This window comes from Phallusia mammillata, chromosome 7, assembly GCF_965637545.1.
Source record: "Phallusia mammillata chromosome 7, kaPhaMamm4.hap1.1, whole genome shotgun sequence".
NCBI lineage: Eukaryota > Metazoa > Chordata > Ascidiacea > Phlebobranchia > Ascidiidae > Phallusia > Phallusia mammillata.
This window is the reverse complement of record NC_137258.1, coordinates 4994500-5012402: the sequence shown is the minus strand read 5'-3', so window position 1 is coordinate 5012402 and position 17903 is coordinate 4994500. Positions and strand designations below refer to the sequence as shown.

Here is a 17903-nt window from a genome sequence, read left to right as displayed (position 1 = left end):
ACCTCACCAGTCAATCAATAGAAATTCTTTTGTTTTTTCAAAAATCTTGTTTCAACTTCCTGATTATTATCAGTATCCATAAACGTTTAATTTTATTTCGCAAAAAAATATTACTGTATATAACGGTCACCTCTGAAATACAGTAAGCGAAACAATAATGAAGAAATAGACGCAAAGTAGTTAGTTGAATTTAAATTTAGTCTCAACTAAAAGTACCAACCAAAGTGTCAAGTGTGCGCCAAGACCATACGCGCGAAGTGAAACAATGAATAGGGCCTAGTGAAACCCGTTTGAAATCAAAATATATGTAAATATTCCCTTCGCTGTTATTATCAAGTGCAGCCTAATGTACATTTAAAGGAAATTTTAAACTGTGCTTTTGACCGTTACATATATAAGCAAAACGTTATGTGTATTCAGTACTGCTGAGGCAAAGTTACAAGAGAATGAAAAACAACAAAAGCCTCCAAACGAGAAAGAGGCGTCGTCTTCAGCGGCCCATGACACCGTGACGGTACCGAAGCCATGTCACGTGACATTGCGTAGACCCATGGAGTGCATAGTAGATTGTGGTGAAGAATTTGAAAGGTTTTGGACTAATGCTGGTCATTCTTTAGTTTTCTTCAACTCTTTATACTGCAGCAGAACATCGTAGCAGATTTTCAACTGCGCCTAAGGAATAAAACATTTTAGTTAGATGAAGACATTGAACGCACGAAAAATGTTTGCGGAAATCGGATTATCCATATCATTTAAGTTGAAAGAAAGTCATGAGTTTTTTGTTTTATTTATTACCTGCACTGATACTGACAACAGAGACTATTAAAACGTCTATATGATGTATTCTATATACACCATTACTTTGGCAGTAATGTTTATGATTAAATTACTTTTTAAGTGCATGTATAGTGCTCCCAAGTTTTTGTTTTATAAAATTCACGTTTATTATTCTTTTCCTTTCCAGAACAACAGGGCTGTGGTTTTTATTATATTTCGTTTTTATTTTATTTTTTGTTTGTTTATTAAAAAAATTATTGCAACCAAAGGCCAATGTCGCTTTTTGTAATACACATTCCCTGTTATCATGATTAAGTCCGAAATCAGATTTAGCTTGATCATGTAATTCATATATAAATCTTACGTGAGTTCGTATCATCTTAGGACGATAATCACGAGCATCTTTCACACTACGGAAGACGTCAATTCTCTGTTCCCGATTGAGACGTTCAATGAGAAAAAGAAGGCAGATGAATACCCCGGTTCGTCCTGCTCCGTCACTAGTGAATATAAATAACATAAATATTGTTTACACCAGTGGTCGGCAACCGCCGGTCCGCGACGAGTTTGTTAGCGGGCCGTATAATTTTTCAGGTTAAATTTTTTAAAATATTTTGCCCATGTATCCGGGGATGATACACTAATTTAGGCATTTTCGTTGCTCAATATTTGTAGTTTTTGACGGCCGGTCCGCGATAAAATTTCAATTTCAAAAAGGTTGCCGACCCCTGGTTTACACAACAAAGCTAATCAGGTTTTCCATCAGCTAAGTTAATTGCAAGCACCTCTAGCAAGACAAGAAATTCCCTTATAAATCTGTGGATTTCATTAGAGAGAACTTCAACGAGACATTAAAGTTTCAAATGCATATGCAACCATGTCACTTAAAAAACAAACATTGAAAATAGAACTGTTCTTTTAGGCTTGCTAACGTACAGCAATTTCAGCCAAGATACTGGGCCGAAAATTTGCCCTATTCAAATTCATTTCTAGTTGCTTGTATACCTGCAATGGACTAATATCTTGGGTTTGCTTCCTTCTGCGCGACCTTCGTCTACTTTTTCAACAGCAAATTGGAGAGTCTTGATTAAATTGGCGCCACCTACCGGTGACAATTCATCCGGGTCATCCCAACCCGGAAGGCACAAATGAGTTAAGGTTTGGGACTTCTGCAAATCGAAAAGTGTTTACATTATTTGGGTCAGCAAACAATTTTTACACAACCAGTTTAATAATTGGAAAAGAAACAAAAAAACATTAAGTTGTAGCGCGGTAAAAAGAAGTTCAATCAAATGCAGCTTACGTTCCAGGATGACTAACAAATCAAGTACTTATTGTACCTGAGAGTTTCCAAACGACTCCATCTAATATGTGCAGAAACCCAAAAGTTCAAAAAGACCAAGCACATATTAAAGAATTGACCAGTAAAACTTTATTATCCAAGTAATCCAAAAGCCTATTTTGTTGCAAATTGTTTGAGTTTACTATACAAAGTTAGTGTTTTTTCAACCTTTCGCAATCTCCAGCTAGTTTTCCCTCAGAATAAGCTTTCGAGGAATTTACAAAAATGTGAAACAACGAAAGCAATGAGGGGTTGGAAAATAGTTTAGTGTATCCAAAAGTTACTACAAATCAAAACACTTTGGGTCACATTCGAAGTGGTTGCCTCGAAATTGAGAAACACTGACATATATCGGTTGATTGAAAGCCAGCATTTAAACCATTGCATTAATTACGGAGAACATTTTTGTTGGATATTCGGTAGAAGTAGTCCAATGTTTTGTTGGTGAATTTTACTCACCGCTTCTCGTTCGTTTCCTTTAACAGTCAGCAAACTTTCGAGAAAGCTGCCGTGATCACGTGACGCGTCGTTCTGCACCGTTAACTCGCCGTATTGTACCGAACCGGAATCGGGGTAATAAGGGTGACAGAGTTCCTAAAAGTAAACGTTTCGTTAACTCAAGAGTTACATGTACCAGTGTAAACGGGTTAGAACTTCATTCGGCTCCGACTTCACACCATGTGTAAATTACAGCAATTTTCAGGCCAAATTCAGGCTTGTACTTTCCGGTTCGACCAATTGTCTATTGTGTTTATTGTATTGGTCTTTCCCGAGTCTTCAATGTATAAGCTTGCCAATCAAAATTTCGGGCCTAAACGGGCTTCTTAAAAACAAATCGGGTTTGGGTCGGGTTTAGGGCCTGTACTTTCAAGTTCGGGCTGGGTTCGGGCTCCAATTTCAGGCCTGTTCGCAACTCTGGGCAACAATGCTAAACTAAAGCGTACTTATAGTCCCGTAAAAATGTGTATAGGTAATGAGCTTAATGCATGGTAAACTGGTCTTGCAACAAAAATTCCACACCTTGTCACCGACGTTCAAAGGCGTTGTTTGGACAACACACGTGACATTGTTGTCCAGGACGATGCGCCAGAGGTCTTCAACAGTGCCCTCCAGTGGAGACTGTGCTGCGATCATCTGACGCCTTACGTCATAGCCCTGTCAAAATAAATCAAAACACGTGGGATGACGTCACAGTTGAGTGTAGTTTGTTGTGACAACCAACCTGTAGAACAGAGGCGTTGACGTAGAGGGGAAGTTGTTCCGTGGGACGCATGCCCACAAACACTTTGCTGTGATCGTCTGTGAGATGAAAGTCTTTGGTTATGTTGTTAATAGCACATTCAGAACATGGTTTTTGCAGCGGACTTGGTAATCTTTCGAGCGCACCATTTAAGAACCACTGACATAGAACAACCAACCAGCACTGAAAAACTTATAAGCACACATTCCGGTTAATCGGCAGCGAATAATCCGTATTATTGCATAATTTACGCGGCGAAACTGCCAAATATTCGATTTCGTTTGAACCTAATTTGCAGTGTTGTCCGGTCAAATTCTCAAAAACCGCCACTCCGCTTTTCAAAACCGCAACTGTGAAGTAAATTGAAAACAAGACCGGACAGAGCTTAATGTTATCGTCTTTAACTGCTTGTAACGCTTCAATATGCATGTAAAAAAGCAAACACATTGCCTTTTTGTGAAACCATCCAAAAACGCAACCCGCAAATTTAGATCAGAAACCAGCCCAATGTGACAAGAAAACCGCCACCCTGGTAACATTATTTTTGGTCGCTAATTTGGTCGATTGGGTGCATCACTAGTGATGACCTTAACTGAAGCTAAAACATACATGGTATCACATCCGGGTCGCGATTTTTATTCATGTTTTGTTCAGAAGCACCGGATCCGACTCGGCCGTTTAATGAGTTCGTGTTGGCGAGAAGATCGAACTGGGATTCAAACCCACATCTTCCGGTTTCTTCATCAGTCCTAAAAATTATTCAAATTTAGGTAAAACTATACACTATTAATTCAAATGTAATGAAGGGGCCATTAAAAGATACGTAAGCTACAGAGAGATCACACTACTGTAAGTACACTAATCAGGCAAACCTAGCTCATACGATCAATGTCTGATCAGCAACTGCACTGATGTACTAACTGTCTGTCGCCTTGGTTGAAATATTTTGATAAAACATAAAAGCCAACAGCACAACATACTTGCATAATTCTTCGTACTTCTGTTGGAAATCGTCCTGAGCTAGATCGGTGTCACCAAACATTTGATATTCGGTGACAAGTTTATGTAGTAACACATACTGGTCCTGTGATAACAAAAAGTTGATGCCATTAATTCATTTCCACGACACTTGGTAAAACCAGTGTATGCATGTTTGATATTAATCTACCACCTGTGCTTCCACAGAGCTTTTAATATAGGGTTATTTGTTGTTTTTATTGTAACCGTGTTTTTCTGTGCGCAAACTTTGCGTTAACATTGCATAATAAATACACAAACAAAAATGCACATCCTAAAGCGAATATACGTGATTGAAAAGCTGCGAAATATAGCATCATTAAGTAATTCGGTAAACAACAAGTCAATTGGATTGATTAGTTTCGTCACAAATTCACGTCGATGTAACACAGTTACCAGTGTTGCCAGGGAGGCGGTTTTCCCGTCAAATTGGGCGTGTTTCTGACATCGAGTTGCGTGTTGATTTCATTGGTTGCGGGTCGCGGTTTTTGAATTTTGGCATACAACATGCGTTTTTGCAAGCAGTTAGATGAGGTTATAACTGGGTTCGTTTTACGTTTGTTTTTAATTTACTGGAAGTTGCGGATTTTAGGCTTGCTTTGACAAGCAGAGTGGCGATTTGTGAAAATTTGACCTGGCAACACTGAACGTTACACATTAACATCAAAATTCTGAAATATAAAGTGTAACTAACCAGACTTTGGACCATTTCCGTTCTTCTCTGTCTTAAGCTCAAGATCAGCTCAAACACATCGACTTTTCTATCGTCTGCGAGTTGTCCAAGCAGATTATCGAGAGCAATATATGTGCCAGTTCTTCCTACACCGGCACTGCAGTAATGTATAATCAAAATTAGACTATGTTGTAAGAAATGTCTTCAATCAGCAAGGGATTTTTCAAAGAGTGAGATATCAAATGGATTTGTCGTGAATGGTTACAAACAAACAACAGGCAAACCCTGGCACGCGTGTAAAGGTTGGCACACCAAGTGATTTTCAACTTTATATTAAAGTAAAAAATACTGATTGATTAAGAAAAAGCTGTTACATCCACGTATTTCCAGTTTTGGGGATTTAATGGTATCAAAAACGAAACTTACAAACACGAATGTACCTGCATTCTAATTATGGTTCAAATTAGTAAGCACCAACCACTGCACAACACACAAAAATTTTGGCACACTTAGTTATTACAATTTGCACACAGCAAGTAAGTTGGCACGCGGCGTGAAAAAGGTTGCCGACCCCTGCGTTACACAGAAATTTGTGCAGCCACGTACGTCAAGGATTACTAAAATACATTTGTTGGCGGGCGTGCGTTAACAAAAACTCTTTGCTAACTGTTTGGCTTCCAAAACTAATTTCGGACGACTGTTGTGGTTTTGACACAGGATTTTTAAATTTCAAGGTATGTGCATGTAGGCGTCCAGCTTTAAGGTTTAATGGCCACGCCATTAGTCAAAGAAAAGTCTGCGTTTTGCCGGGAATAGAAAAAAAAGATTCTACGTCCTTATTTTGGGATTAAAAATCATCTCAGATTGAAAGATATAAACTGTGTGTAGTATGAACATAAATTCATAACTGGGATCAGCCCTGACGCATCCATACAGACCAGCGATCACAGCACACTCATATATAAATCACAGTACGCCAGGCCTATGGAAGGCGCCATACCGAATCAGCCGGTCACCAAGCATTCACCACCATAGGCGTAGGGTTAGGCGTTCTGTGACTGCGTGTAGTATATTCTGACCAGTTTTCAGCATATTGAAGAATAAAATCTAAATTTTTGGATTAATTTCGTTCCACAAACCTGCAATGCACAAGGATAGGCCCGGCTTTTGGATCAGATGAGGGCTGCGCTTCCAAACTCATTTTTCTAAACCGGAATATTTCAGATGTGGTTTTGGGGGCACCGTGATCCGGCCAAGCTCGGTACTGGAAGTGCGACACCACTCGATGCTAAATCATGAAAAGGAAATTTATTACAAAATGGGTTTAATGAAAACGTGTAAAAAACACATATGAACAACATTTTTTGAAAGTGTGGGATTTTTGAAAGAAGTATTTCGACTACATTGTGTATATTCGTCTATAATCAGATAAACTTAATATGTGCAAAATTATATTTTCACTAAAAAATTGACAGAAACGTTTCTACTTAAAATAACCAATACGTGCTTGTGTTGTATATTCAAACATCTACGCTACGTTATGAGTATTTCCGATTCAAATTAACACACCTCGTCGGGTTCATCACAGTTCGTGACCTTTAGTAACCTCATGGTAAAGCTGCCGTAGTCGTGCAGTGTATCGTTCTCAACGCGTATCTTGCCGTATTCCACGGCGCCGTCCGCTGGCCAGTACTGCTCGCATTTTTTCTGTGAATCGGCGCAACATAAAATTGGTGCATGCGGGGAAACGGTAAACAAAAAAGAATGACATACAACAAGCAGATCCGAGCATTTCAGTCCTAAATGAACATGAGAACACATAAATGCATGTGCAAAGAGTTGATTTAGTTGAGCAGTATTCATCTACACCACATATGTGTAATACATTACTAAGTGGTTGTGGACAGTTTGTCCTATGATGCTAAAGGTAGGAGGCTTTTTAAACGTTTTCAACCTGTGTAATGACTTAAACTTAGCTGAAAACAAATTTAATTTAAGTTTTGTTTGGTAGTTTGATGTAAAAATATAGTTTCGTCAAAACAGCTTTAATATTCGGTCATGGTTCTGTATTTGCTTTTTTGTCTAAAAAAACCTTTACAAAATGTGATTAAAGTCATGGATCGAATGCTGAATTTAAAAACTTTGCACATTACGCGTTGCAAACTGATTTAAAATGCTGTGATAAATATTAATAAAGCACGCCTCGTCCGAGCGTTCACGTATATATGATGTCATCGCGTTGTCTGGACAACAATTGACGTAGTATGACATCACGCAGACAAACAGAAAAAGATGGAAAACGTAAAATGAAACTCGGAAGCCAAACAACACAAGGTGGGGGACCACGTCTGTAGACAAGACACGAACTTAAAATACATGGGTTTTGGGGGTGCCCACTGACCCCCCGAATCTACCCCAGGCACAAACTAACTAAGGAGGGGTTTACCTGTCCTCCCTGGAACGGCGAAGGTATGCGGTATTGGAAAAACTGCACAAATAATTAAAAAATAACGCGTCGTCAAGTAATACTACTGGCCAATTAAAAATAAGGTCTCGTCAAGTTAATAATGAGTGATAATGATGTCAAACAGTGTCATGTCGCCTTGCATTTCATTCTATATGAACGCTTCTTTGTTGCGCACACGGGGTTGTAAAAAAAAGCACAGTACTTGTAAAAGGTGGAGCTAATAACGTAACTCACAGTAGCCAGGTTTGATAACTTCCGGTAGGTGGACCACGCAAATAATTTAAATGCAGTTTGAGTGAAAAATGGTGATGGTTAGGGCATAATAATAATAACAATAAAATCAACCAAAAACTCAGTCCTATATGTTAAATTTAGTTCGTAATCCTATTCCAGTCCCACTGTTAATTTAAATAACTGCGATCTTTACGGCATATATCGGTATTTAGCAAACCTTTTATACTGTGTGTTCTTTAGTAGCTCTACTGTATATTTAAGTATAATACTTGTAAATGGGTCGCACGCCATAGGATGCAAACACTGCGTCTTATGTCAATAAAATTAGAATATCACGTGACCTACCCTGCCAAGCTCCCACAGCTCAGTGATCATCACTATGACGTAACAACGTTGCTCCCAGATCATTCTCCAGAAGTCGTTGACAGTGTTGTCCTTGGGTCCTTGCGCGGCAATAAACTTCCGTGGTGCTTTGTGTCCCTTTACAACATAATAACATCGATATCACTAGCATCCTTACTTGGGGAAATACTAAAGCTTTTCTATAGTCTTCTATAGCCTCGCCTGATCATATATGTTAAAATCGCAATTTAACTTACGTCAATGTACGACGCGTTGATGTAATCTGATGATTCGTCATCGTCCATTTTCGACAGGATGACTCGGCTCTCGTTGCCTGTGATGTCATAAACATGTGTCGTCATTCATTCAACGATCTCAAATACGTTAGGTGACCAATTTAACATTTAAATCAAAGACAACCTATTTTGTAATAAAAATACTTACATGTTACGATATTGCGATAACGGTTCTTGTCCCTGAACTCTGGACGTTTTGCATAGTCGCACTTTGGCATCAGTGACGTAACAATGGCCGGCATTAGCTGCACAAAGAGACGGAAGGAGTTACGAATCTATTCAAAGGCGTCAGCGCTCTGTTAAATGTGCCAAAGGTTAAATACTACGCGGTCTGGTCTAAAATTAATCTCACCATAAAGGCAGATAAAAAACTATACAAAAACTATCTTGAGTACACAATGCATGTCTTTAAACAGCGCGTGAAGCATTTTGTGGTAATAAAAACAACACTTGTGAAGGCGCAGAAAAATGCTTCATACATACAATTAACGATTTGTTACAGTATTAGTCAAGTTTTCGGACTGTATGAATTAGTAAAGATGAGTCAATATCAAGAGTGCTTATTTCCACAGTTAAAATTTTTGTACAGTTGACATTTCACACTGCTTTAACTAAGTCTTAATAAAATAAAAATGACTTATTTGTTTGAAATTAGTGTGAACCAATTTGCGTGCTAACTGTATTAAGGCTAACCCCCCACAACGGTAGAGCTACTAACGTAAGAACTCACAGTAGAAAAGGTTTGCTAAATACCGATAGATAGGGTAAAGAGCGCAGTTATTTAAAATAACAGTGAGACTGGGAAAGGGTTAGGGACTAAATTCAACACAAAGAACTAGGTTTTTGGTTGATTTTATTGTTATTATAAAAACTCAGACCAACACTAAAAGTCCGTACCGTCAGCATTTTTCAGACAAATTGCATTTAAGATATTTGCGTGCGTCACCTACCGGAAATTAGCAAACCTGGCTGCTGTGAGTTCTTACGTTAGTAGCCCCACACCCACAACATTCAAGTTTACATAAACAAAATACCTCAAATTCAGCACGAAACAGTCGGTCTTCGTCGGCGTGCTTCGCCACAAAATTATCAAGCAAGTCTTTCGCCTCAACGCATGTGTTCTGGGGTCTGGGAGGAGGCGGTGTCGGAATTTCTTCTTCATCGTCCGTAGCGATTAAGGGAATCTCCCCGTGAGTGACGTCATCGGGTTTCGCGTCGCTGACGTCATCGCCGCTGGGCGTGAACGACGCTTGTGAGGAGTTACGAGAATCGGCTGCGCGTCACAAAAATGTTAATGTTTTATCACCGTTTTAGTTCTTTAAACCTTGCCTAAAAAAAGCTGATGGAAAAATGCCTAAAAATGGGTAAAAATTTGCATTATACAAACCAGTCCCCTTCATAGGCTATATCACTGCCTTAATAAGGTTCGGTTTATGAAAATTATGTTTTCCTTTTTATTAGTTGTCTAACGTGTAATAATTAGATAGTTGTTGGTCTTATGCACTGTTGGCTATCTCGAAAAATATTTGAGTTTAGGAAGGACACTCGACGGGACAACGCAAACTACCTCCTGGCAAAAGTTCACAGGCAAATTTTTAACCAACAAAATGCGCGACCGTAAATCCCAAAGGTTTGAAAGGGCATTACATTTAGCTGGAGCCAAAAACGTCAACAGGATGAGTGGTTGGCGGTCGTCAATTGTGCAGACACAAAGTCACAGTGGTGATTTAATTGATATTACACGTTCTGGTACTTTGTGCAGCAATATAGCACGACTAAAGTCCTTTCCAGTTAAATATCAGGAAGCAATCGTTAAACTAATGCACCCCGACAATAAACGTCCAAAAAAGGCAAGTTCTTGTTTAAATTCTAAATTCAGCCCCACTAATGAACATTACAAAGGCACGACTAAGTAAAATTATTATGACTTAAAGCATTTATAAATGCCATGTAAAAAAATGTTGATAATTTTATTTCCATTATACCATTTACCAGTTTATCGTTTCGTAAGTACATAATTGACAAAATAGAACTGTGTAAATTTAATTTGATGCTATTTCACATATAACTTTTTATACATTTGGTTTACATAACCTATACAGTCCTACAGGGCGGTTTTAAGACTGTAGTTCTGCAATCGCAGCATTGGGCGCATTGAAAATCACTACATACTGTGGAGTAGCTTTCATTAGTGAGAACAATGCAAGTTTTTTTTTTTACGTCAAACATATACGTAGCAACAGTCGAACTACGTAACACCGGATGTATGCCCCTGTCTAAATCATATTAATTTTCCACTGTTAAAGGTAACAAACAGCACCACACAACAACTTTGTGAAGATTATTCTTATACATACCTAGGGATTGGTTTTGTTTCGTCTCAGCGTTAGTTTGATATTTGGTTGTGACCACGTTTTCATTGTTGTCCGATTTCTTCTTTTTACCTCTATTAGCAAAATGTATGCAGGTTACTGTTGTCATTTTGATCTAAATCAGTCCTTATTAACCGGTGAGTAAATAAGTACAAGTCAAGACCAGACATTTATGGTCTCAAGTCTGATTATTTAGTCACAAATATTTTTATGTATTTTTATTGAATAAAGACTATTATTGTTAATGTTCGGCACAAAACGTCAGTGGAAAAATAACACATGGCGAAATTCGAAATTGGTGATTGACTTTAGTACGAAACTACACCAAACACGAACCATTGATCTTGGTAAGTAAATCGTATCAAATTTAAATTATTTCGCTCCCCACGCAGGTAAGGCTTTCCCTTGCTGGTAATAATAAATCAGGTTTACTTAATACGCCAGTCAAATGCCATTAGCGTAAAAAATGTTTGTGTCAATTTGTTGCACGGTCACTCAGTCATGTATGACATATTGAATTCATTGGCTGTGACGTCATCCTATATACATTGTAAGTGAATTTTATGAAGGCGTTTGAAAAAGTTAAAAAAAAACTGTGACCCTAAACAAGGATTTTCTCTCTAAAAGTTTTGCAAAACGTGTAATGCCTAACCTCACAACAACCCGGCTTTGGAAAACTATTACGTCATGCGTTCGTGTTGTAGAGTCACGAATTTCATTTGTGGGGTTACCAAAGGGCAAACACGTAACAAAAAAAACGCCAAGTATTTCGGCTGGCATGAACGAAACTGTTTAGAACAGTGGTTCTTAACCTTTTTACCTTGCTGCACCCCTTTCAAATCACTAACCAATTTTCGCACCCCCTTTCAAATCACTAACCAATTTTCGCTCCCCCTTCTATAATTGCTTAAATAGAATAGACCTAACCAACCTTAATGATTCCCCCTAGGAACAGTTCTCGCACCCCGGGTTAAGAACCCCTGGTTTAGAAGGTAAACAATTCAAAAACAAAAATAATTGTTTGACGCACAATGATGCTTATTGCTATAGCTATATTTATAGCACAAATGCTTTTGTAACCTTTCGGTGGCACAGCTGTGCATGTCTACATGGTTGGTTGCTACAATTGCTAAGCTTTGCTATAGATCAAATGTATGAAGTATATCTCACCGCACTGAATGAAGAACTGGCATGATATGTTAAATTTTAACACTTTTTGTCATTTTTTTGTGTCTCGGGTTTACAAGATAGGCTGTGATAGGATAGCCACATTCTACCACTGCGGATGGCATGATCAATTGACCAAAGCATGTACTTTAGTAAAAAGAACTACACAGTCCAGATATCTACTCACCTTAAACGAGCAATGAAAGCTGACTTTTTAAGCATTACGTTGGTTCAAAAAATACTTATATCCTATGCCTGTCGCCGTGAAAAAACATGTTGTTAGCATTAAGGCACAAATCAACAAGGCCTCACATGCAACCGTATACAGAGAGCTTCCTACAAATTGCCAGCTGACATACGACTGACTAACTGCCTTTGATAAGCAGTCGTTCTGAATGAACTGCCGGGCTACGCTTACCCAACAAGCGTTTCCGTTCCATTGCACAGTAGCAGGCCTATGATATCACACGCAACGAGCCTATGTCGTCACAAGCAGCCATTTGCAGGCAAATCGCCGTCGTATTGGGCAGACTTTCATGAACTGGCAGACGGGCAAAATGCAAATAAGTTACATGACGATAGGATTGAGCCAAAACGAGACTAATTCCACGGAAGCAGACAACAGTTTATTGGGCCTATGCTGCTCCATAGACACATCATTTAAATACATCTCTTAAAAGGTTGATTCAGAATAAAGGTTATCCAGCAACAAGGTACAGTACTATACTACAAGACACACAAAAATTAAAGTTTAATACAGACTTTTTAAAAACCGGTTGCCCTTACTGTCCGCGCTTGTTTTTAACTTTTTGTCTAACGCTTGATTGAAAGTTCAACGAATACACCTTGATGGAGTAATTTTACAACCGCGGTAATAACTATGCATTAAATCAAGTTATTTTTACGACTAAACCGAATCTGCTGCATTGGTAAAATGAAAAACGCGTTTTCGCACTTGGGAAACCTATTTACAGTCGCCGAGATAAAGAGAAATTGGGTATTTTCGCCGTTAGGTTCCTCTTCAGTCTGTGCTATTTATGGATCGATTACAAACGTCGGCACATTGACTGTTCGTTAAAACTCTTTAAAGCAGCGTTTGATTTCACGAATTGATTTGACACAAACGTTTCGTCCAATGACAAACTTGACCATTTATTACACACTGCTTTATGCTTGTGACACAAATTACAATTTTTATTTATTTTGTATTTGCACTTTCTTTTTTCACAGCACTTTCTTACTAATGTTTACAAAAACATCACCACACAATCGTTTTCAATTTTTAACCCCATTGACAAGCCCAAGAAACCGGAATTACTCAAGTATAAATCAATTCTATGCGTATTTCTTTCTAGCTATTGCAAAGTAACAACATAATTTTAATCACAAAAAATAAGCAAGATTTTTCGGCATTCCCGATGTACGCAGTTTACGTTAAAACCAAATCCTTTTTTTATACTTCGCACATTCCGAAAGCGGTTTCATTATTCTGCCACAAAAATGTGTACTATTTGAGGATCAACCAGGCTCCAAAGTAAATTTTTCAACGGGTTTAAAAGCAAGTATATATTTCACGAAATTCCATGAATAGATCCTGGCGCGCTGGCAGTGGCATTGCGCCCATATAAATGTTGCAAATAATTATTAAACAAAAGCTTTTAATTTTTTTATAACAGACTTTGAACATAACATAAACAACATCTAATGTAAAATGCCGCTCAATCTGCAAAATAAGTCATCTGTCAAAAAGACTATCTTAATTTTTTTATTTGACCTGAGTGTACAGCATAAGTAGGAATCGAAAACAGTATGTTAAGGTTATGTAAACAGGTATATTTTTACACAAACCATTCTTATCTACCTTCAAAACAACCTCGATTTAGTTACAGCACTGATACAATTGGCTAGCTCGGAGTATATGCGAAATTAGCAACGTTTTGATTTGAAATAAGGCAAGTGAACGAATTTTTTTTATAAGTAACCATTTTCATACACAAACAAAACAGAAATTGTCAGAACTATTAAACCACCTGTCCAAAACACGAATCGATATAGCATCACCGACAAATACATTCTTCACGCACACTAACAGTGACTGACATGCAGGATGCTTTTGACAGCAAGGAAACTCATATTTCAATCAGGCCTTAGCGCTGTACGTCACATAAGCAACCTGTCTTCTAAGGACAACGTTCTTAAAAGCCCAACCAGGTTGATCGAAATGCATTACTGATCAACCGAACCGTAGACGAAAACTTAACATTCCTTTTGACTGGGTATAATGAATGAGGTTCTGTTCACGCTAATCAGAAATCCATTTGGATCTACCATCCATGTAGTTTCAGAGCTAGAGATGCGTAAAAAGTCAAAATTAGAATCAGACAGCCTATTTTTTACGCCCTGCCTTCAATTTGATTAAAACCCGTCTGTCAACGAAAAGTTAGGTTCGTGTAATAGTAAAAAACTTGACGCAAACTACCTGAATTATTAAACTTCAACAAAGTCACCAATAAGGTTTCAGACTGGGTAAATATCTAGGTGTTTAATGGCAGTAATCGAATGCTTTAGAAAAAGGGCAGGACCGCCCACCTCTAAGCACTTTGTAAAATTACGTGGGAGTTGGTCATACAAGACATTGGAATTTGTTTGCGGGAGAAAAGTTTTTTATTGAAAAAATAGCGGCCCTAGTACAAAAAAAGTTGAGAAGCCCTCGTTGAAAAAATGTTGTAATTTAATAGTATTACAAGAGTCAATATCAACCACCATCTTTAAACTTCCTTCATATATTTCAAACTATACTGTACCTAGCTCGATTCAACCACAAGAAAAAACAGTATACCATGGTATAAACACAATAAAACAACATCCTAAATAGGGAAAAAGGTTGGAGCATATCTGTTTGAACAATTAAACCTAAAGACAAACTGAGAAATAACGAACTGGCAAACACAAAAGCTTGAATGAGAAGCTTCGGTGCAAATGCCCAGGTCGCGTCACGCATGTTCATTCAAGTGTGAAGTTGCCCGTCACGCGCGAGCGAGCACAGGTGAACTCACATCTGCCACGCCTGAGTAAACTTTCAAAGAGCGGACAATGCAGAATGAAAACCATTTACAAGTGCGCACCAAATGACTTTTGAGACAAACCTATTGTTGCTATTGAACTCAAAACAGACCAATCCTACACCCATCCTACATAACACTAATTCAAACAACCTCGCTCCAAAACGCAGGGTTATTTACACACAGTTGCGCTGTTAGAAGTGTTACCTTAAGTCCTGCCATCTGTCTTTTGCAACGCAACGCACGTTTTGTCAATATTCCTGTTTGATTTTCAGTTTGCACCCAAGGGAATCGTAAACCACCAATTTTCAACGACTAATAAAACATGGCTGTGAACTTCGAACGCAGAAAAATGAACTTTTAAAGCAGAAAATCTAACAGTAAAGGCAAATACTGAGAGTGTTTCAAAAGTCCCTACATCTGCGTTTCATCTTCAAGCTCAACAACCCGCTTTAACCGACCCATCAGGGCCATCACCCATCTCTGCTTGAGCATAACCAACCAACCAACGCTTGCCCTGTTCTATCTCACAATCCACAGTGTGTTTGGTCAAACTTGTGCCATATACGGCGTGTCAAAACTGTTGGGTCGGTGTGTGTTTATTTCTCTCAAGCATACACGATTATCAAACAAGTTTGCTTTGCAAGCTACCTTTTGGGTTTAAAACTTATCGAAGCAACAATGTTTATGACGCAGAGGGTGTATAAAAACTACGGTATAAAATACAGGTATTCACAACAAATAGCGCCACTTTGTCGACTTTATTTCAAAAATAAAATCGCTCTGCAATTTTGACACGCCAGGATTCAGATTACCTCGCTTACCGATGAAAATCGACAGATGCTGTAAATGTCTGGGACAGATTTGATTAATACCTGTAACGTGGTATAATTTCCCACGTCGCAAGTCTTGCCACATGGCAATGACTGACGCACGTCTTAGTTAAATTGGTAGCATATTTAAAACACGCCTAAACTCTGCTTAAAAAGACACAAAAATAAGACTATTCACGAATACTCTACGGACTTTAAATTGGTGCAGCCAATCATGTAAAGTTCAAAGCTATGTTTCGCTTAAATTTGAACATACAAAGCCTTAACCAGACACTGCTATGAAACTGGCATGTCGTACCAGACTGCAATTTATCTTTATTGTATATTGACTGTCTGATACTCCACAAACAAACTTATTGGTTTTTGCAGTACCATAATCATAACCGTGCCAATAAAACCACGCTTTCACGGCCACCGTTCACTGTTCTGCAACTAGCAACACACTCCCCAGTCAAAGAACAACTAGTCTAAAACATAGTTTACTTAACCGCCTGTAAACAGAGAATACACTGCGACACCACTATGCTAATTTAACAGGATTTGAAATCTAATTGCCACTGGCCAAAACACTCATTGAAAAGCAACATTTACTTGCGACAACGACCGACAAAGTGAAAGAGACCCGCGTGAACAAATCAAAAAACACACCTGACCTGCCAATTGCGGGAGTTTACATGAAGGTTATGAGTGACAAACAAATCAGCAAAATAAACTGTCAAACTACCATAGCTGTTAGATGTTAAATGGGACCTTTCAGCTCATATGTGTACTTTTCCCAAGATATAACTTTATTAAATTGACATACTGTTACCTTTTCAAGGCATTTCATTAAAATACTTCTCAATGCCTTTGAATATCTGTCGCAGATATTTAGATAAAAGTTAGCTCAATAGGTTTTACTCTGTAAACCAAACTTCCCGCCACATCTACACACAAACAAGCACCTTACAAGCCAGCAAAACACGGTAACCAGTCACAACGAAGACCTGTGCTAACAAGTTGACTATGGAGCCTTTCTAATCCCCAATACTTGGTTTCACCACAGAAGTGCCACGAGCAATATTACACCTCAGTGCCCTTTGCACTGAGCTAGTACTGCTGCAGTCACGTGAGCGACCTCGCATGTATGACGTAGCGTGAGAGGGCAAACAAGTACTCCACTGCTTTCTTGCACAGCCTGCTGCTGAGCAGATACTGTTGCAGTGTGGACAATGGGTTTATTGGCATTACTTCTTTGAAAACAGTTGTTGCGTAACACTAGGTATAACTATCGCAAAGGAGTTAAAAGGAGCCTGACATGGAAAAAATGTTTGGTATTTATATGACGCAGCGGTAAACAAATATGTGTTTAATCCTATGCAAACAAATATTAACCGCCAGCAAAGTTTATGTGAAACGATGTTTGTAGCACGGTTTAATAGGTACATTAAAAAGCCTGGACTACCAGTGTAGCATTTCATAAAGTTTAAATTTCGTAGCTCTTTAAATTCAACCAAAAACAACCCATACTTGCGTCACTGACTGCAGCAAGACCGGCGCCAACCCTATCGTCACGTGACTTGGTTTCCTGCAAGCAGCACAAGCGTTTACGCCCCAGTGCACAAACCAGTCAAACTGTGTGTCTCTTGGCAGAGGTTTAGGTTTCAGCCATTTAATCCATTCGATTCGATTGAACATCAACAACTTCTGACTGGGTATGGTTTGTGACGTAATTATTTGCTATTATGACATCATTTAACTTGGCCAACCGTGTTTTTTAAGGTCCCATGTATTCATTCATAAAGTGTGGCGCCCGCCTTTGATGAAAAGGGGCGTACAAGAGAATTAATCAACATTCCTGTCTGGCAGATTTTAATGCGCAGGATTAGATACGAAACGACGACGAATTGTTACAAGGGGCCCAAGCACCACAAACGAAAAGTTTCCTTTCGGGAATTGGGCCGAAAAGCACAATAAGTCTGCACTCTGGTTTCTCCTCACACGCATAAATCTTTCGCCTTTTACTAAAGATTTCCGTGGGGGGGAACATTTCAATGAGTCTTTTCGAATTTTTCTTCCTCGCTTCGGCGAGGTTTCTAAAG

General features: G+C 38.6%; 1 protein-coding gene and 1 non-coding gene across 3 annotated transcripts; one reads left to right on the top strand and one right to left on the bottom strand.

Moving 5' to 3' along the window:
• Positions 1-75: 75 nt before the first annotated feature.
• On the bottom strand, positions 76-17881 carry LOC145238790 (receptor-type tyrosine-protein phosphatase alpha-like). Of its 2 annotated transcripts, XM_080102054.1 has the most exons (18): positions 12115-17881; positions 10746-10834; positions 9423-9661; positions 8537-8633; positions 8350-8426; positions 8096-8230; positions 7496-7537; positions 6619-6756; positions 6189-6337; positions 5071-5206; positions 4340-4443; positions 3969-4108; positions 3342-3418; positions 3140-3274; positions 2579-2713; positions 1783-1946; positions 1142-1277; positions 76-672 (listed from the first exon to the last, which is right to left on the bottom strand). In XM_080102054.1, the coding sequence occupies exons 1-18, from the start codon at positions 12147-12149 to the stop codon at positions 607-609; spliced, it is 2094 nt and encodes a 697-aa protein (XP_079958180.1). In that variant the 5' UTR covers positions 12150-17881; the 3' UTR covers positions 76-606. The 2 variants fall into 2 exon arrangements, with proteins under 2 accessions (XP_079958180.1, XP_079958181.1); XM_080102055.1 differs by lacking the exon at positions 7496-7537.
• LOC145202752 (U5 spliceosomal RNA) lies at positions 17783-17895 on the top strand. The gene has a single exon (XR_013853337.1). It is a non-coding gene; the product is annotated as a U5 spliceosomal RNA (small nuclear RNA).
• Positions 17896-17903: the final 8 nt, after the last annotated feature.

Coding starts and splice junctions, on each gene's coding strand:
- LOC145238790 (XM_080102054.1), bottom strand. CDS start 12,149: ATGCTTAAAAAGTCAGCTTTCATTGCTCGTTTAAG. Junction 8,231..8,349: donor TCAACGCGTCGTACATTGAC/GTAAGTTAAATT, acceptor TATGTTGTAAAG/GGACACAAAGCACCACGGAA. Junction 3,275..3,341: donor TCAACGCCTCTGTTCTACAG/GTTGGTTGTCAC, acceptor TTATTTTGACAG/GGCTATGACGTAAGGCGTCA.